This window comes from Oryctolagus cuniculus, chromosome 7, assembly GCF_051225735.1.
Source record: "Oryctolagus cuniculus isolate XC-2025 breed Fujian yellow rabbit chromosome 7, ASM5122573v1, whole genome shotgun sequence".
NCBI classification, from domain to species: domain Eukaryota; kingdom Metazoa; phylum Chordata; class Mammalia; order Lagomorpha; family Leporidae; genus Oryctolagus; species Oryctolagus cuniculus.
The window spans coordinates 23,799,786-23,820,367 of record NC_142873.1 but is presented as its reverse complement, the minus strand read 5'-3'; the positions used below and the strand labels follow the sequence as shown (position 1 = coordinate 23,820,367).

Genomic DNA, 20,582 nt, shown 5'->3' with positions numbered 1-20,582 from the left:
CCAACAGGAGGGTCTTGCACATGTGCATGCAAGTTTGTGCACACAGACACCTCATCCCAATGCTGCCTGCAGACAGATAATGAGGGGACAGGGGCAACACAAAGAGTAGAGAGAACCAGCTTGGAGAGCAGTTTTATTAGCTCAAGATATGGGAGCGTGTGCCCGGGAGGATGGAGTCTTCCACTGTATACTGCCTGCAGCTGTCCAGGAAGCCCAAGGAGATTCTAGAGGGAAGGAAGAAAACAGATTTGGACGTGAGGGAGGCTGTTTTGGTCCCCGTCCCAGCCTTCTTCCCAGGCTCCTAATTCATCCCCTCTCTCCCACAGCCCACTCCATTCCAAGGGCTGTCCTCTGGCCACCTACCAGTCGGGCTCAGCTTGGGGGCAGGGCTTTGAAGAAGGCGAACTGTCCAGGGAAGTAGTAGCTGTGGGGGTCCTCGCCAGCCCGCTCCACTCTACTGCACTGGGTTCCCTGGTGCTCCTCCAGTTCCTCCTGCTGGCACCAGCAGCTGTTCAAACATTGTCTGGAGGGCAGGCAGGGCCCACCTCCAGATCCCCTGGGGAATGTTTGGACCAGGCCCAGGGCCCCTTCTTGCCTCCTTCCCAGCCCCTCCCTCTTTGCCCCGGTTTTCCCCCTGTCTTCCTCCAGTCAGCCTCTCCTGCAGGCCCTGTCTCTGTCCATCTTTTCAGCCCCCTCTTCTCACCCTTCGGATCTGTGTCTGGATGGGGCAGTGCACCATCCTGCCCAGCACTTTATCTTCAGGATCCAGTTTGATGCAGGCCAGGCATTTCCGCTTCCTCTGCCGGGGTGGGGGCGGGGGGGGAGGCGGGGCATGGGATGAGGAGAGGAAACTAGTGAGACAGGCAGCACCCCAAGGATGGAAGCTGGGGGCTGCCCACAATGGAGGCTGGCTCCCCTGGCAGGCCCTGGTGTGGAGGGGCAAGAGGCCTGGGAAATCTCAGAAAGCAAGCAATCCTACAGTTTTCAAACTATGGAACTTTAATGTGTGTAGGCAGGAATCCTTCCATACAAGTGTATTTGCACACGTGTGTGTGTGTGCGTGCGAGCATGTGAAGGCAAGAATTGTCCCCAGATGGGCTCTCTCCATCTGACTTCCACTAGAACTACTCTGCTGCTACCTGTTTGCATTTCTTTGTGCGATGTCATTGGAACCAGCATCCTGGAACTTCTGAGAAAATCTACAGAACGAGCTGAGGTCTTCATGGGACTTACAAAGCCCGGGCCTGTGGCTCAGAGAGTGGGAACCAGAACCCAGAAAGCTATGCTCCAGCCCAGGGAGGGTTCCCACAGTTGCAGATGTGCCCTAAGGTGGCTATTGACAGTTGAGGCTGGCTGTGAATCTGCCCAGGCCAGGGCCATCTCCACCTGCTGGCCTGGGTGTCAATCAAACCTTATGCCAGGGGCTGCTTCTGCCAATGACCTAGGCCTGAGAGGCACTCAGAGGTGGACCTCACCATGATGAAGACGAGTCCTCAGGGTCACCCAGCTCTCTCCCTGTCCACCCTCAGCCACAGGATGAGCCCCTTCTGTTTTTAGGGAGGCTCCTCACAGCAGGGTCTCCCACCTGTAGCCTCACTCAATCTCCTGGTTCCGCACACTCACACCCAATATGTGGTCCGAGACACGCAGCTTCACTCACCCCATTGGGCTTCACTTTGCATTCGGGTTTCTTCCAGTCCTTCTTCCGGCAATTCGTCTGCTGAAGCTTAAATTCCAGTCTCACAAAGGTTCCAGCTGGGAAGGGCTGTGGACGGACAGACAAGCAAGAACAAGACAGGAAGTCCAGAAGCCAGCAGAGTGGGCAGAGCGGCTCTGGATGTGAGATACACAGTGAAAAGTACAGTGGAGGAGGTGGCAAGCTGGGGGCTCACGGAGCCCAAGCAGTTCTGTGCCCACTTCCTGGGTGCTTTATGGTCTCCCAACGTCAGATCTCCCCATTCCCTGCCAGGGCCATGCTCCTAACCGTGTCCACGGCACTGTCCACACCAGTCTCCTGGAAGGCCCACTGCACAGGCGGGTGCTTGTGGAATTCCTCCAAGGCCACCTGCAGGCCCCGCTGCTGAGCCCTGGTGAGCTCAGTACTGCTTACACCCACCACGCCCAGCCACAGGGCCACCGGGATCATCAGCCGCCGCATGGTTTCACCTCCGTCTCCCTGGCCCTGCAAAGCAGTGTGTGCCGTCCTCAGCCTTGGTGCCAGCTAGGGAGTCACTTCCTCCCCTGGCCTACCCCTCTGGGAGCCACGCCTGCAGAGCTGTGGGCAGAGGTGGAGGAACGGGGCACTGGCTCTTTGCCGGAATGGCCCTTTCATTCACACCCCCCTCCACCCCCCACCCCCACGCGCCCCTTCCCGGCACTGTTCCCTGGGGCCAGCAAAGTTTTAGCCAAGTTCTCTGCCAAGAGCCTGGGAAGCAGTCCTTCTGCCCATCGGTCTCCTTCACTTCTTTCCCCCTCCCCACTGGGGGTCTGATTCCCTGCCCTCTGCTGTTCACAGAGCCCCTCTCTGCTTCCTCCCCCCACCTCAGCCCGCAGCTCACCGCTTGTCCCTCCCAAGTTTCGAATCTCCTGGCTCCTACCCTCACCGGGAGGCCGACAGCAGGGGAAGAGCAAGGGCTGGAGAATGAATATTTTTGGGAGGACGTAAACACATTGGGAAAGGAGTGTGCGCCCAGGGCGCGGGGAACTGCGGGGTGCTTAACCCTCCTGGCGCTGGCCTTGCCCCTTGCCATCAACACCACCCCTGAGTCCAGAAGGCGGGCGGCTCACCCGGGCCGGGCCCCCCTTTGCCTTGTTCTGAGGCCGGCCCCAGTACTCTTCGCCCCCCCTTCGGATCCTGTCCCCTAGTCCACGGTTAGGGCTGCCTGAGGGGGTGACATCGCCTAGAGCCCTGCCCGTACCGGTGGTCTTGGGACCAGAAAGCCACAGATGAGGAAGCTGAGGCCGCCTCCGTGAAAAGCTGTGGCTGCAAAGCAAGGGCTTTACCGTAATCGGACCCCGGAGCCGTTCCTCCGCCGCCCGCTCTCCTCCCGTCCTCACCTCCCTCACGGAGCCTTCGGGGTCTCTCCCCGCCTTCCCGCGGGACTCTTGGCCTCGGCTGTCAGCCCTCCCGTCTCCTCGCCCCTCCCTCCGCCCCGCAATCCCACCTTCTGGCCCCTCCAGCAACTGCGGCTCCTCCCACCCGGGCGGGGCCCCTTTCCAGCCCGCCCAGCTCCCTTCGGGCTGGGTCGCGCAGCTGGACCCTGACCGCGGCCCTGGCGGCGCACCCGGTCAATCAGGCCACCCAGGGAGCACGCCCGGCCCAGCCCAGCCCACCTCGTTCCCAACCCTCCCGGCTTAGGGGCCAAGCCTTGCACGGTCTCTCAGGGCCGGGCCCCTGCTCCCTGCAGGTCTTTCCGTGTCCTGCCCAGGTAGGACTGCGTTTCCTTGGGTCCTTCTGCAGTGCCTTCCCGGAAACAGACTCCCTCAAAGCAGAGGAGCACTTCAGGGGCCCTTGGGGTTCTTGCCCTGGCCTCCCGCGCCCTAAACCGCACGGAGGAGTACGGTTCTTCCTTCAAGGCTGCCCCTGGTGTCTGATAGCCTCTGTCCCTCGCAGAGACGCCCAGTCTGGATGCTGCCTGCGCCTTCCCTGGCCCACTGCTCATGTCCCATCCTTGGCGACAGTAGCCTCGGGGGCCTCCTGTGGGGTGTTGGGAGCCTTCAGGGATGGTGGAATGGCATGCTGGGGGAGACTCGGAGAAGACTGTCCACGTGTGAGCCCAGCTGCTGGAACTAAGCCTGCAGAAGCTCTGGGACTCTGCCTGTCACAGCAGCCGCCGTTTATGGAGTTCCCAGCCCCGCGCTAATCACCGGAAACACAGGCTCTTGCTTAACTTCCTGAATCTATCTGAGCTTTTATCTGTAAAATGAAGATCACAAACCTTAGCCTAAAGGGTTGCATTGATGATTAAATGGGGAAACGTGGAAAGTGACTGAGGATGCCCAGTGTGGAGCACACCCGTGCTTGTCCGGTCCCTGCCCACCCCCTGGTGGCAGTCCCAACCAATGAGCTTTGGCAAACAAAATATAATTCATTGTCTTTTATTTCTTTCAACAGTTCCTTGAACTGGCAATAATTCATAGCATTTGCACTTAAACCCAGAATAGCTTTAACAACTGCATTTATGATACTTGGAGAATCTGTTCAGACAACAAATGACTTCACTGTGTACTACGCAGTGGAATGAAGTGACATGGAAAGCATCAAATTAGTTTATTTAGAATGTATGAGGGGGCCAGTGCTGTGACATAGAGGATAAAGTCACTGCCTGTGGTGCTTGCATTCCATATGGGTGCTGGTTCAAGTTCTGGCTGTTCTACTGCTGATCCAGCTCTCTGCTAATGCACCTGGGAGAACAGCTGATGGCCCAAGTCCCTGGGCTCCTGCACTGACATGGGAGACCCAGAAGAAGCCCTTGGCTCCTGGTTTCAGATCAGTCCAGCTCTGGCAGTTGTGGCCATTTGGGGAAGTGAACCAGTGGATGGATGGTCTCTCTCCCTCTCTCTGTAACTCTGCCTTTCAAATAAATAAATCAATCTTAAAAAAAATGAGAATACTTCAAAAAGTTCCTGAAAATGGAATATTTTTAAAAAAACATTTATTTATTTATTTGAGAAGCAAAGTTACAGAAAGAGGTAGAGAGAGAGAGAAATATCTTCCATCTGCTGGTTAACTCCCCAGTTGGCTGCAAAAGCCAGGGCTGGGCCAGGACAAAGCCAGGAGCCAGGAACTCCATCTAGGATTCCTTTGTGAGTATCAGGGGCCTGAGCACTTGGGCCATCTTCCACTGCTCTCCCAGGAACATTAGCAGGGAGCTGGATCAGAAGTTGAACAGCTGGGACTTGAACCAGCACCCATATAGGATGTTGGTATTGCAGGCAACAGCTTAACCTGCCACGCCACAATGCTGGCCCCAAAAATGGAATATTAAAAGATAATTTATTTTGATGTAAAACTATTTTGAAATCCATGCATGAGAGCCCTTGAAAATGTTTATAGAAAATGCATGCTATGAAAAAAGATATGAATGAATTTCAACCTTTTTTTTTAAAAAAATACTTATTTATTTATTTGAGAGACAGTTACAGTTAGAGAGAGGGAAAGATAGAGAGAGGTCTTCCATCTGCTGGTTCACTTCCCAAATGGCCGCAAAGGCCAGAGCTGGGCTGATCTGAAGCCAGGAACTTTTTCCAGTGCTCCCACATTGGTGCAGGGGCCCAAGCCCTTGGGCCATCTCCTACTGCTTTCCTGGGCCATCAGCAGAGAGCTGGACTGGAAGACATGAACTGGTGCCCATATGGGATGCTGGTGCCACAGGCGGAGGCTTAGCCTACTATGCCACAGCACCAGCCCCTCAAGCCTTTTCTTTCTCTTTCTTTCTTCTTCCTCCATCCCTTCCTTTTCTTTCTTTCTTTCTTTCTTTCTTTCTTTCTTTCTTTCTTTCTTTCTTTCTTTCTTTCTTTCTTTCTTTCTTCCTTCCTTCCTTCCTTCCTTCCTTCCTTCCTTCCTTCCTTCCTTTCTCTCTCTCTCTCTCTCTCTCTCTCTCTCTCTCTCTCTCTCTTTCCTCCTTCTCCCTTTCCTTCACACTGAACAAACATCTTTCAGTCCATTTCCAAAATGTCTTGAATACTCTCCTAAAAGGGACTTGGGAGGGTCAGGCATAGTGGCACATAGTGGGTTAAGCCACTGCTGCTTGGGTCTCAGCAGAGTGCCTGGGATCAAGCTGTACCTCCATTTCTAATCCAGCTTCCTGCTAATGTGCACTCCAGGCAGCAGCAAGTGATGGCTTGAGCCCATGAGTCCTGGCCACCCAGATAGGAGACCAAGATGGAGTTCCAGGATCCTGGCTATGTGGGCATTTGGGTTGTCAACCTGCAGATGGAAGATCCCTGTGTGTCCGTGTCTGTGTCTGTGTCTGTCTGTCTTTCTCTATTTTTGGCTTTCCAATAAATAAAAATAAACTTTAAAAATGATTTTAGGAAACATTGCAAGTTACAAACTGAACAAAGAGCATTTCTAAAGCTCCCTCTGGCAGTGTCTAGGAATAGGGTGTGGGAAGGGATATTTGGAGGAGGAGGTTCACTAAACAGATCACAGGAAGCCCTGCACTTGACCTGATCAGGAGGGACTTTTTCTGCAAGAGCGGCCTCCCCAGGGGGTGGGTGCACAAGTCACACACAGTGTGCAGGGCGTCTGGAGAAGCAGGGCTGGGGAGCATGTGTTGACTTTGGTGTAGGTTGGACTGAATGAGTAAGGCTAGGTGCAGGGGCAGTGAGGGGAAGCAGTGGCCAGCAGGTGCTTAGAGGCAGGCAGGCAAGAGACTGCTCCTCCTCTCACCAGTCTGCTCACCCCCGGCTAGTCCTTTCCCCTGTGGGCCCCTGTCTTCTCTTTGCAGTATGGGAAGCATCTTTTCCTTTGTTCATTTATGAAGGACACATTTCTGAACATTAAGAGGCAGTGCAGCAAAGGCCATCTGGCGAAGTGCTATAGTTCCCCAGCTCCTCCGACAGGCTTCAGTTCTCTGGCTGGGAGTCTGTCCCTGGTACCAGGTGCTCCTGAAAAGACTTGGAAAAATAGTAACATCTCCTAGGGCTAAATCCAGAGGCTCCACTTTTATGAATTCTTATAAATTTTTATTTGAAAAGCAGAATAAGAGAGAGAGGGAGAGAAAGAGAGATCTCCCATCCACTGGTTTACTCCCCAAATGCCCACAATGCATAGCCATGAAGTCAAATTCATCAATCCATGTAGTCATATGGTATGCTTACTTATTTCATTCTTCTGGAACTTATAAAAGTGAGGAAGGAAAACAATGTTCCTTTATTCTTTCTCTTCCACAAGTCTGGCCATATATCTCAATACCTTTTATTGAATAATACACTTTTTCCTAAAGATTTGAAAAATATTTATTATGTATTTCACCTTTTTCATACATTAAATTTAGCATACATCAAATTAAATTCTCATAGATATTTGCACCTATTTCTTTACAAAAAAATTTTTTTTAAGATTTATTTATTTATTTGAAAGGCAGATTTACAGAGAGGCAGAAAGAGAGACAGAGAGCGGTCTTCCCTCTGCTGGTTCACTCCCCAAATGGCTGCAAACTGATGGAGCTGGGCAGATCTGAAGCAGGAGCCAGGAGCTTCCTCTAAGTCTCCCATGTGGGTGCAGGGGCCCAAGGACTTGAGCCATCTTCTGCTTTCCCAGGCCATAGCAGGGAGCTGGATCAGAAGTGGAGCAGCTGGGACTTGAACCAGCGCCCATATGGGATGCCAGCACTGCAGGCGGCAGCTTTACCTGCTACGCCACAGCGCCAGCCCCAACATTTTTTAAAATTTATTTTTAATTGTTTTGAATTTGCATTCCATTGATCTGTCTATTCTTTTGCTAATATCACTTTGTTTTAATAATTTAAGATTCTTAATACATTTTCCTATCTAATAAGTCATCTGGCATCTAAGAGGCAATATTATTCTTATTTTCATATTTCTGATTGTTCTTTCTTGTTAATTTTTCCACATTAGTGTTAGAAACAATCTGTCTTTTCTTGCTAAATGTAAACATTAAGTTAGAGATGATTTACGCTTTTATAATATTGATCCTACCTATCTTTTTCTCAGGGTTTCTTTCAGATACTTCAGTATCAATTTAAATTTTTTTATATTTTTCGTGTTTCTTTTACCGTTTTATCTCTAGGAATGTGAGCTTTTTTCCTTAATGTAAATGGGATTTTTAGAAATTATATTTTCTGGGGCTGGCGCTGTGGCTCAGCAGGTTAGGCTGCCATCTGCAGTGCGGCATCCCATATGGGCACCAGTTAGAGTCCCAGCTGCTCTGCTTCCAATCCAGCTCTCTGCTATGGCCTAGCAGAGAAGTAGGAGATGGCCCAAGTGCTTGGACTCCTGTACTCCTGGCTCCTGGCTTTAGCCTGCCAACCCTAGCTGTTGCAGCCATTCGGGAAGTGAACCAGCAGATACAAGATCTCTCTATGTCCCCTCTCAGTCTGTAACTCTTTCAAATAAATAAATATTTTTAAAAAGGAAATTATATTTTCTAATTATTTTCTGTATAAGAGACCTATTGAGCCTGTGTATTTTTTTTAAGGATTTATTTATTTATTTATTTATTTGAAAGGCAGAGTTACACAGAGAGAAAAGGAGAGGCAGAGAGAAAGAGGTCTTCCATCCTTTGTTTCACTCCCAATTATGGCCTCAACAGCCAGAGCTGTGCTGATCTGAAGCCAGGAGCCTGGAGCTTCTTCCTGGTCTCCCATGTGGGTGCAGGGGCCCAAGGACTTGGGCCATCTTCTCCTGCTTTCTCAGGCCATAGCAGAGAGCTGGCTTGGAAGCGGAGCAGCTGGGACTTGAACCAGTGCCCAAATGGGAGGCTGGCACTGCAGGCAGTGGGTTTACCCACTACGCCACAGCACCGGCCCCAAGTCTGCCTATTAATTCTATATCTTATCACTTACTATCTTATTGTTTCCAGTAATTTACTTCTATTAATTCTATTGGATTTGGCAGGCACACAATCCTACCATTTGCAAATAATGACACTTTTCACTCTGCCTTTCAAATTTATTTTTGTTGAATTTTCATACTGAATAGTATTTCTAGAAAAATGTAAAAGAATAACAATAGTAAAAGGCATTCTTTTCTTGATCCTGAATTTGATATGAATATTTCTTATTTTTTCATCAGTAAGTATACTGGAGTACACATACATATACATAATTAATTTGGGCATCACTTGGCTGGATTAAGGAATATCTAGACCTGGAGAATTGGTAAAGCAGTACCCCAGAGTGTGTCTGTGAGGCTGTTTCTGAAGGAGATTGGTGTGCAAGGTAGTGGACTGAGCGTGGCAGACCAGCCCTCGGTTGGATGACCAGTACCACATCGGCTGGAGTCCCAAAGGCAAAGAAAAGTCTCCTATCCACTCCCCCTCTCTCTTCCCCTCCCCCACCATCTTCCCCCCACTCCCCCTCCCCCCGCCCCACTCCCTTTCCCGGAGCTAGCAACTCACCTCCAGACTTGCACATCGTAACTCCAAGACTCCCACCAATACCCCACTCTCCAGCCCAGGGTCTCACATCAGCTTCCTTGATTCTGAGGCTTCTGGACTTAGACTGAGCCAAGCTACCTTCATCCCAGCTTGCAGGAGGCCTATTGTGGGACTTCTCAGCTGCTATAACCCATCTATCTATCTATCTATCTATCTATCTATCTATCTATCTATCCATACATCTATGTCTATCATCTACCCATCTATCTATATCTATCCATCTATATCTATCCATCTATAGCTACCTACCTATCTATCTATATTATAATTTATATATCTATCCATCCATCTAACCACCTACTTCTCTATCCTATTGCTTCTGTCTCTCTGGGGGAACCTTGACTAATACAATATATAATCATGATAAAAAGGTAACCACAATTTATTATCAATACATTTTATTTTTTAATTAAAGGAAGGTACTGAATTTTCTCAATACATCTTTGGCAATGATTATATGGGTTTTTTCTCCTTGATTGATTAATGTTTTATCTTATATCAATGGATTTTCTTTTTCCTAATTTAAGCTTAAAATTATTTGTTCCTTCCATTTCTTTCCCAAAAGTTCAGGTTATTTTTCCCACTTTCTAGAGTTAACATTTCACTTATTTTCACTTTTTTTTTTTTTAGTTAAAAGGAAAACTAGTTTTCACTTCTAAAGATATAGTGCACAGGTTCTGATATATAATTTCCATCATTGTTATTTTTAGGAAATATTCAATTTGTTTTATTTCCTCTTTGATCCAGGAATTATTTTAAAATGGTATTTTGCTTTTTTTATCCTCATGGGATTTTTATAATTTCTAGTTTTATTATTAATGTCTTTTAAAATAATAAAGTTAATAGAATATATATGAAATGCATGCTGTGATTAAAAGTGGAATCTCAGGGCAAGTGTTTTGTGGTGCAGCGAGTTCTGCTCCTGGGGACACCTGCATCCCATGTTGGAATGTCTGATTTAAGTCTCTCCTGTTTCTGATCCTACTTACTGCAGATGTGCACCCTGGAGGCAGCGGAAGATGGCTTGCATGCTTAGACCCTTGCTACCCATGATAAAAAATATCAGCATAAAATTTCAAAAGACAATGAATGCAACACAACTTTCAGAGACAAAGAATTGCAAATGTTTTTCAAACAGGTGAAACAAGGCCCAATAGCACAAGTAGAGGAAGCAAATTTAAGTCAACATCTCAGATAAGAAGCCAGTTAGCAGCTGGGGGGTGGGGAACAGGCGTGCTCATTGTGAGGAGTAACCTGGCACATTCTCTATGAGGCAATGTGGCAATCCCTACCCAAGGTAGAATGCAGATACCTGTTGACCCAGCAGTTACACTCTTGGTCATTCATCTCTATCCTGTGTTCACATGTGTGTAAATATGTGAGTATGAAAGAAGTCCCTGCAGCATTATTCATAGTGGCAAAATACCAGAAATAGTTGAATATTAATCAGTATGGTAAATACTCAACAAAAACTCTGCACACATTAAAAATAATGATGTAGTCATGCTGCGGCACAGCAGGTTAAATCCAGGTCTGCAGGCCAGCATCCCATATGGGTGCCAGTTCAGGTCCTGGCTGCTCCACTTCTGATCCAGCTCCCTGCTAATGTGCCTGGGAAAGCAGAAGAGGATGGCTCAAGTCCTTGGGCCCCTGCACCCACATGGGAGACCAGGAAGAAGCTCCTGGTTCCTGGCTTTGGGTAGACTCAGCTCTGGCTATTGCAGCCATTAGGAGAGTGAACCAGAGGATGAAAGACTTTCTCTCTCTCTCTCTCCCTCTCTCTCTCTGTGCCTCTGCCTTTCAAATAAACAAATAAATAAATCTTAAAAAATTATTTACAAATATAAAAATGATGTCAGAGGGGTGGGTGTTCAGCAGAGCAGTTAAGATACTGCTTGGGATGCCTGCACACCATATCAAAGCGACTAGGTTTGAGTATCAGCTCCACTTTTCTTTTTTTTTAAAGATTTATTTATTTATTTGAAAGGCAGAGTTACAAAGAAGCAGAAGCAGAGAGAGAGAGGTTTTCCATCTGCTGGCTCACTTCATAGATGGCCGCCATGGCTGGAGTTGGGCTGATCTGAAGTCAGGAGCCAGGAGCTTCTTCCTGGTCTCCCACACAGGTGCAGGGGCCCAAGGATTTGGCCATCTTCTACTGCTTTCCCAGGCCATAGCAGAGAGCTGGCTTGGAAGTGGAACAGCTGGTCTCGAACCAGTGCCCATATAGGATGCTGGCACTGCAGACAGTGGCTTTACCCACTATGCCACAACGCCAACCCCTCAGCTCCACTCTTGATTCCAACTTTCTGCTAATGCATACTCTGGGAGGCAACAAGTGATGGCTCAAGTAGTTGGGTCACTGCTACTCATGTGGGAGACCTGGACTGAGTTCCAGTCTCCTGGCTTTGGCCTCAGGCAAGGTCAATTGGGAAAATTTTGGGAGTGAGCCAGTGGGTCGATCTCTCTCTCTCTCTTTCTCTCTCTCCCCTATTTCTCTCTGCCTTTTTTTTTTTTTTAAACAGGAACTCTGTTGAAATAAAAATGATATGGTAAATATATGTCAGCTGGTATGGAAAAATCTTCAGGATATGCGGTTAATTGAAAAGCAAGATGTAAAGTAAGGTATGCAGTGTGGCATGGTTTTGTCCCTGTCAGGGTTTTTGTTTTTATATCAGAATCAGCCCTTAAGGCATTCGGATCTGGCTGAAGAGCCCATGAGAGTATTTTAGGCATGGAAAGCCAAGACACTCTGGCAAAAAAAAAAAAAAAAAAAAAAAGAAAAAAGAAAGAAAAAGAAAAGAAACCTATATGAAAGATCTCTGCGAGTGAGATTCTAGTGGAAAGAATGGGTCATCAAAGAAGGAGGTACCTTTCTCTGAAGGGAGGAGAGAACTTCCACTTTGACTATGACCTTGTCTCAATAAGATCAGAGTCAGCGAATTCAAAAGGCCTCCATAGCCTTGGCAACTCATGACAAGAGCCTAGGGTGATTACTGACATCATAAACAAGAGTGTCAATTTGTTAAGTCAATAACAGGAGTCACTGTGCACTTACCCCTCATGTAGGATCTCTGTCCTTAATGTGTTGTACATTGTGATTTAATGCTATAACTAGTACTCAAGCAGTATTTTACACTTTGTGTTTCTATGTGGGTGCAAACTGTTGAAATCTTAATTTAATAAATGCTAACTTGATCTTCTGTATATAAAGAGAATTGAAAATAAATCTTGATGTGAATGGAAGGGGAGAGAGAATGGGAGAGGGGAGGGTTGCAGGTGGGAGGGAAGTTATGGGGGGGAAAAAGCCATTGTAATCCATAAACTGTACTTTGGAAATTTATATTAATTAAATAAAAGTTTAAAAAAAGAGATTTATTTAATTACTTGAAAGGCAGAGTTACAGACAGGCGGAGGCAGAGAGAGAGAAAGAGATATCGTCCATCTGTTGGTCACAACGTCCAGAGCTGTGCTGATCCGAACCCAGGAGCTAGGAGCCTATTCCAGGTCTCCTACGTGGGTGCAGGGGCCCAAGCACTTGGGCCATTTTCTACTGCTTTCCTAGGCCAAAGCAAAGAGCTGGATCAGAAGTGGAACAGCTGGGTCTTGAACCTGTGCCCATATGGGATGCCAGCACTGCGGGTGGTGGCTTCACCTACTACACCACAGCACTGGCCCCTCTGTGAACACCTGAACACACACATATGCTTGCCCAGCGCTGGGTCATTCTGGAGAGACCCACGAGGAACAACTCAGAGTGGCAGACTCCAAGGGGAGCTAACTAGGGGATGAGGGAGTCCTTTTTTCACTTTATATAGACTTTGTTTTTAGTGCTGTGTTACGTTTACAGAAAAATTGCACAGAAAGTACAGAGTTCCCCTTTGCTGCCTCTCCATTCCCAAATTCTTCTGTTGGTACCTTTTGCACTGGTGTGCTACATGTTACGTTTGGTAACCTAATACCATTGTTCACCAAGGTCTACAGTTTGCAGTAGCGTCCACCCGTGTCATACATTCTGTAGGCTTGAACAGAAGGATAATGGCGTGGAGCCCCCAAACAGTGTGGCTTAGAGTCCCCCAAGTCATCTGAACATGTCTTCAGCTCTCCCTCCCTGGTAACCACTGAACTTGATATTTTTCCAGACACCCTATAGTTGAAATTATTCTTCATTTCCTTTGGAATTGCTATTTTTTTCCATGTATATATATGACTTTAATAAAGAAAGCTGAATTTTCATTAAAAGAATACAGGCGTGTATGTGTGTGTGTGTTTTAAGATTTTATTTATTTTACTTGAGAGGTAGAGTTACAGACAGTGAGAGAGAGAGACAGAGAGAAAGGTCTTCCTTCAGTTGGTTCACTCTCCAAATGGCTGCAACGGCCGGATCTTCGCCAGTCCAAAGCCAGGAGCCAGGCACTTCTTCTTGGTCTCCCACGTGGGTGCATGGGCCCAAGGTCTTGGGCCATCCTCCATTGCTCTTTCAGGCCATAGCAGAGAGCTGGATTTGAAGAGGAGCAATCGGGACTAGATAGAACTGGCGCCCATATGGGATGCCAGTGCCGCAGGTGGAGGATTAACATACTGAGCCACAGCGCCGGCCCCCAGACATGTGGTTTCATGTCTAGAAAACCATCACGGAGTTGGCATAACAGTGCAGTGAGCTAAGGGCCCCTTGTGTTGCCATCAGTCCATACCAGAGTGTCCATTTGAGTTCTAGCTGCTCTGCTTCTGATCCAGTTCCCTGCTAATGCACCTGGGAAAGCAGTGAAGATGGCCCAGTGCTTGGGAGACCTGGATGGCATGCTGCAACTCCTGGCTGCGGCCTGGCCTAGCCCTGGCCGTTGTGACTATTTGGGGGAGTGAATCAGCAGATGAAAGATTTCTCTCTCTCTCTCTCTCTCTGTCACTATTTCAAATAAATGAATTAAATATATTAAAAAAAACCCTTTATTCTATGTTACATTTGAATTATAGTCTCTTTAGGTGAAGGAGTCCACGTTGGTAACTCCTCTTCCCTGCACTGACTTCCCTCCTGCACGTGCGCCCATTCCTGGTCCTTTGATTGGGACAGGCCTGCTTGCACACTTCTCTCTCCAGGCTCTGGGGAATCTCTGCGTTATTCATTGATAATTTCCTCCCCTATTTCGTCTTCCTGGAATGCTCACTAGTGGCATTGGAATTCCAAGACTGATTCCTTAAATCTCATCTTTTCTCCCCTCTTCTTTCTCTTTGTAGTTTTTCTGTCACTATGTGAAATGTTTTTGACCTTCTTTCTAAACTTTTACTTTTAGATTTAAATTTCAACTACAGAGTTTTTTTATTTTTAAGATTTATTTATTTATTTGAAAGAGTTACACAGAGAGAGGAGAGGCAGAGGGAGAGAGGTTTTCCACCCGATGGTTCACTCCCCAATTGGTTGCAACTGCTGGAGCTACGCAGATCCAAAGCCAGGAGCCAGGAGCTTCTTCTGGGTCTCCCATGTGGATGCAGGGGCCCAAGCACTTGAGCCATCTCCTACTGCTTTCCCAGGCCATAGCAGAGAGCTGGATCAGAAGTGGAGCAGCCAAACTGGTCCCCTGAAGCTGACGCTTCAGGCCATGGTGTTAACCCACTGAGCCACAGTGCCGGCCCCTCTGTTTTTTAACATTAAAATTCTTTCCTTTTAAGACGCTCATCCATATTTTGAAAATGTCATCTTGTGACTATGGCAATGGTTTTTAAAAAGTTCCACTGTACTCACTATTTCAAAGTGTGGTTTAGGTAGGGCTTGTAAGTCGGAGGCACTTCACAAAGGCCTGGTTGCCAGCTTTGTGGGCAACTGGGGCCTTGTCCACAGGCAGGCTGTGTTGTAACATGTGCTGAGTCCAGTTCGTTTTTTTCTTTGCATAATCCTAGATGTCAGTATTCACCCATTCGTTTTCCCCCCTTTGGATCATAATAGTTTTACCATTGAAAACTGTGGACTTTCACCACAACCAGGCTGTTTGTGTGCTGGGTGCTGGCAGTCAGGGGCTGAGAGCCACTGTTTAGCGTGGGGCCATGAACTTGATCTCACTGTGTTCCTCCAGGCCTTTCCGTCTCACCTGGCTCCGTGTTTGCAGAGTGAGGCCTCACTCTCCTGCAGTGCTGTCGGACCTTCCTCCACGGCACGGCTTCACCGGGCTCTGCTGCACTTTGGGCGTCTCAGTCCAGAACCTTTTCAGGGTACAGTGGGTCGAATTCCTTCATTCCTGTGGCTTCCTCCTCCCCGCGGGAATGCTGCTCTGTCCAGTGGGTGACCACGGTTCCATCATGTGACTTTACACCTCTTTATTCCTTTACTGTCATTTTCATGGTGTTTTGGTGGGGAGGGTAAGGTTGGGATAAACGCATGTGTATCATACACCGGGCTTAAACATGAACGTTAGTACATTTAAGATGTATGTGTTTATGCATGAATTTGGGATTGGGAGTGCAGCTTAGACCATAACTGTGTCCCTCCCAAACGCGTACACTGAAGCCCTGCCATGGGCTGCGTCCCCCCAGATTTCGTGTTGGAAATTTAACCCCCAATGCAGAAGTGGGAGGTGGGATGGCCACAGGGCTCTGCCTTCATGAATGGGTTGGTGCACTTATACAAGGGTTTATAGGAATGGGTTCATTCTCTTATGCCACAAGAGCACACAGCGTCTGTCCTCTTTGGCCCCGCCACTTCCTGCCAGCAGGAAGTCCGTCACCAAATGCAGCAGCTTGAACTTGGAGTTAGCCTTCAGGAATGTTCATTATAGATTGTCCGATCTCAAGAGGGTTTTGTTGGTTTGTTTTTTGTTGTTTTGCTTGGTGTTTTTTTTTTTTTTTTTTTTTTTTTTTGGTAGCAGTGCAAACAGACTAAGGAAAAACCTAACCCACGGTACCTGGGAGTGTGACTGGATTTGGAAATAGAGTCTTCTGGGAGAGGCAGTTAAGGTTGAATAGGGTCATGAAGATGGGCCCTGTCCAGCATGACTGGCATGGTTGTAAGAGGAGAGGACACAGACATGTGGTGAGAAGGCAGCCAGCCACAGCCACCGAGAGAGGGCTCAGGGGGCAGCCCTGCCAACGTCTTAAGGTCAGATTTCCTGCCCACAGCATTGGAAGATGGTGCACTTCTAACGCAGCACCCGCCAGTCTGTGCTACAGTTATGGTAGCCCTAGCAGTCTCTCTCTCTCAGGAAAATCCTTTCTTCCTTCCTCCCTTCCTTTTCTTTTCTTTCTTTTTTTTTTTTTTTTTAAGATTCATTTACTTATTTGAAAGGCAGAGTTACAGAGAGGCAGAGGCAGAGAGAGAGAGAGAGGGAGAGAGAGGTCTTCCATCTGCTGGTTCACTCCCCAGATGGCCGCAACAGCCGGAGCTGTGCCGATCCGAAGCCAGGATCCAGGAGCCACCTCCGGGTCTCCCATGTGGTGCAGGGGCCTAAGAACTTGGGCTATCTTCTACTGCTTTCCCAGGCCATAGCAGAGAGCTGGATCAAAAGAGGAGCAGCCGGGACTAAAACCACCACGCGTATGGGGTGCCAGTGCTGCAGGCCAGGGCTTTAACCTGTTGTGCCACAGCGCCGGCCCCATCCCAAAATCCTTTCTTAAGACTTGGTTCCATGCACTCAACTTTGTTATTTGAAGAGTCACACTTTTTTTCTGTGTGACACAAAAACCAGTGGTGTTTTGTGAACAAAATCACAATAAAGGCTAGGATGGCTCATGGTACACTATAAAAAAAATCGCCTCGTTGAGATAATTATCAGAATGTTATCATTTATCTCCATAAAAGATGACAAATAAGGATGCTTTTTAAATATTTATGGAAGGAAATGAACTTTAGATTTGGGTAAGTGAATGAAACTCGACAATTAAACTCAGCATAAATCTATAATGAACACTTACCGTTGCTTTGTCAAGGACATTCAACAGAGTAACAAAGAACCTTCACCTTCTAGATCACACAGTGTCAGCTTTGTGAGTGAAAATTGTCCGCATGGAAGTGGTCAGCGTGCGGATCCCATTCTGAGGCCATTAAGCCTCACCCAGGATCCACCGCCAGAGGGAGACCCTGAGCACAAACTATGTCTACTGTAAACTGCCAGTTCTACTGTTTCTCATATAACAAAGCTGTGGAATTCTTTTCACAAATATTGACTTGTGGCTGAAGCCCATAGACTTCTCTTAACCCCATTCTGACCAGGCTCCGCGCCAGTCGGTCGCACTGGCTTCCAGCGCCTTACGCACGTTTGTCAGAACTCTAAACCCGCGCAAGGCACGGCCGAGAGCAGCGTCTCTGCCCGCGGAAGGCACTCAGCTTAGTTCAGAGGCTGTGAAAATTAAATGTTTCGGGAGTTCCTCTTAAAATTAGCTTTTAAGTGTTAGGACGCTGCCTGGGATTTGGGAATGAACCAGCAGGTGGAAGTTCTTTCTCCTTTTCTCTCTCTGCCTTTTATTTATTTTTTTATTTTTTTGACCGCACTGATCCGAAGGCAGGAGCCAGGTGCTTCTCCTGGTCTCCCATGGGGTGCAGGGCCTAAGCACTTGGGCCATCCTTCACTGCACTCCAGGGCCACAGCAGAGAGCTGGCCTGGAAGAGGGGCAACTGGGACAGAATCCGGCGCCCCAACTGGGACTAGAACCCAGTGTGCCGGCGCCGCTAGGTGGAGGATTAGCCTATTGAGCTGAGGTACCGGCCCTCTCTTTGCCTTTTAAATAAAATGAAAATACATTTACTATACACATTTACTATGTACATTTTCTATGTACTTATAATGTATTTGTTTTTGTATACATAGTTATATTCTTGTATATATAAGTATTCTATATATTATAATGCATCATATATTAATATAAATTTAGTATAACTAAAAATCAGTTTTTATTATATTTGTTGAGTGTAGCAACCTAGCAAAATGTTATGTGGTAAACATGTTATATTGTGATTTCTAATAACGTCCAAAAAATAAACTTTCTTAAATGTGTTAAGAGGACATTTTCTTCTCATGTTTTAAGAAAGTGAAGGCAAACCAGTTAGGAGGAAATTAGATACCTCCCTGACCAGCTCCCAAGGCACCAAGTTTAACTGTGGCCCAGATTTGGTCTTGGAAACAGATCAGAGATACTGAATTGAAGCCAGGTTTACACTCGGATTCCTTTAAGTCGCCCAAGTGGTTTTATTGGAAAGAAGCCTGGGAGGAATGAGCTAAGGCTAGGGTTTGTAGTTATTTGGTAAATGTTTGCAGATGGCATTCACCAACAGCAGTGCCTGCCACCCACAGGAAACAAAACACCTGACAATACACCTGCTTCTGCTGCAGTGCAGACTTTACAGAGATTCTGTGTAGACTTTTCTTGCATTTCCAAATCACCTTTAGCTTTTAGCAGCTGTTAAAACAAGCATGGGTACACACTGACTTCAAATCCATCTTTTTAATCAAGTTCTAGTAGAAGTTCGAAGCAGATCTCAGTTTGGACTAGAAAGAGATGTGTGATTACAACAATAGATGAGATTCACCTTGTAAAGGTAACAAAGTAAATTTCTAATTAGAGTAAGCGCTTGCTTTCCTGATTGAGCCACCAAGATGACTGGTGGCAGGTCTTTGCTGGTCCTAAGACCGGATCACCAAGAGGCACCGTGTTGTAAATGTGCTTCACCTCCTTCCACTGAGTGTGTGACTCTGCATATCAGGTCCCCGTCATTTCCTTAAAGGTTCTTGGGTTCCAGTTATTGTAACTGGAAAATGTTCCAGACCAAAGAATATGTTGAAGGCTGTTAGAATCAGAATCCTTCAAGGAAATTAAATTTCTGTAGACTTACATTTTTTTCCAGATTCCTGTTCTTTGCTCCACTCAGGTATTGGTTTGGATCTTCCTCTAAGAAATGGTGACATTTTCTCTCACTGCAAATCCTCCCAGGCCCCTGTCACCTGCTTTGCAAGCAGGAGTCAAGGGAAGACAGTGTGAAGGTTACTGCTAAAGCTACTCAGGCAATTCAGCGTGGCTTGATCAAGTCAGCTGCGCATTGGAATTGAGTTTGCAATTACTCATTTGCTTGCTCCACAAACACTTGTTGGGATGCAGCATGAGCCTCTACTCAGGACAAGGAGCACTTCAACCTTTTCCTGAAGAATTTTAACATGACCTAGCAAGCCTCCTTTTACCTGAGACGCTAACTTTGGAAGGGTAGGGGACTGTCGCTGTAACAGAGGATCTGTGACTGGGCGATGTCTAAGTGATAGAAGTGTCTTGTGGCTCACAATCGGGCAGCTGCATCTGGTGAGGGCCTTGTGCTGCTTCATAACATTGTGGGAGTCGGAAGGGCAGGTGGGCAGGTGCAGAAGGAAGAGGAAGTGGAGTTGCCTTTGATTTCTAACAAGCCACTTTCATGAGATTGAACCCACTCCCAAGAAAAAGGTACTAACTCCCTAATGACCTAATCACCTCTTAAAGTCCCCACTGCCCACCATCAGCACAATGGCACTCAAATCTCCACACGAAGTCCATGACCAAACCATGCACGGGCCTTCGTCACTTGGTGCCAAGGCTGCTGCGGTACTTGTTTCCTCAGTGTCTCTAGGCTTGTAGTTGGGCAGGACCTTGGTCATAAAAGACAGGTTAACAAGAGAAAAACAAATTCATTAACTTGCATGTTTCACACATATGTGGGAGACACCCAGGGAACGAGTAGTTCTCAAAGAAGTGGTTTTGAATCCAGCTTACATCTCCTCTGCAACAGAAAACAGCAGACTTTTAGACGTGGAAGGCTTGCATCTGGCAGAACCAGGTCAGGAAAGCTCCTTAATGTGGATTCCTCTGGCGTCATCTCCTGTGGTTGTCTATGGCAGTTATCGCTTGTTCTCCTCATTCAAGAAGGAAAGTGGGACAGCTTTTTTTGTAAATGGATGTTCTAATTTTAGGTGAACAGGGCAGACGGCTCACCTGCATGTCCTTAATTGTCTTCAGCTCAAGGGTCCTTCTTGTTGGGGCAGCATAGCCTCATCTCCCTCTGTTTTCTCTTGGTGTCCTCCAGCTGGGAAGGCTCAAAGGCTGGGGGAGTTGCCAGCATGAGGTCTGCCCACTGGATCTGTCCTCCACGGAGGGCAGCATACCCTGTGCTTTCTATCCCATCATGAAGAGGCCAAGGCTGTCTGACAAGGTCACAGCAGGAGGTCTGCCTCTGCAGGGCGTGAGAACGACAAGCTACAGTCCTCTTGGTGGTAGATTTATTAATAATTATATCCTAAACAAGAAAGCTAGAGTTTCCCGGTGCTTTTGCTGATGATCACTATATTCTTGGAACTCTGTGAAAAACAACCTCTGCTCAAAATGACCTCAGGGACAGTTGACCTGTTTGATGGATTAGATCCTCCTAGAGTAATTCAACTCCTCTGATGCTTCAGTTATCTGCAATAAAAGCCTAGAGGGAGTTCTAAACCATCAGATATGTGGTATGTAGCTATGTAGC

The 20,582-nt window shown here is 47.3% G+C and overlaps 1 protein-coding gene across 16 annotated transcripts; it reads right to left on the bottom strand.

Moving 5' to 3' along the window:
* Nucleotides 1-120: 120 nt before the first annotated feature.
* RARRES2 (retinoic acid receptor responder 2) lies at nt 121-3,766 on the bottom strand. Of its 16 annotated transcripts, none has more exons than XM_070077344.2 (8): nt 3,334-3,762; nt 2,919-2,983; nt 2,559-2,634; nt 1,985-2,182; nt 1,661-1,765; nt 704-799; nt 364-492; nt 121-224 (listed from the first exon to the last, which is right to left on the bottom strand). In XM_070077344.2, the coding sequence occupies exons 4-7, from the start codon at nt 2,156-2,158 to the stop codon at nt 373-375; spliced, it is 495 nt and encodes a 164-aa protein (XP_069933445.2). In that variant the 5' UTR covers nt 2,159-2,182; nt 2,559-2,634; nt 2,919-2,983; nt 3,334-3,762; the 3' UTR covers nt 121-224; nt 364-372. The 16 variants fall into 16 exon arrangements, with proteins under 16 accessions (XP_069933445.2, XP_069933439.2, XP_089193045.1 ...); XM_070077338.2 differs by having other exon boundaries at nt 364-495; nt 3,334-3,561; XM_089336919.1 differs by lacking the exon at nt 3,334-3,762 and adding an exon at nt 3,165-3,196.
* Nucleotides 3,767-20,582: the final 16,816 nt, after the last annotated feature.

What these genes read in the sequence shown, in the direction of transcription:
- RARRES2 (XM_070077337.2), bottom strand. Translation starts at nt 2,158, where the DNA reads ATGCGGCGGCTGATGATCCCGGTGGCCCTGTGGCTGGGCGTGGTGGGT. An exon ending in TGGACAGTGCCGTGGACACG is followed by an intron (nt 1,766 to 1,984) that starts GTTAGGAGCATG and finishes GTCCGTCCACAG; the next exon opens with CCCTTCCCAGCTGGAACCTT. An exon ending in TCCAGACACAGATCCGAAGG is followed by an intron (nt 496 to 703) that starts GTGAGAAGAGGG and finishes TGCTGGTGCCAG; the next exon opens with CAGGAGGAACTGGAGGAGCA.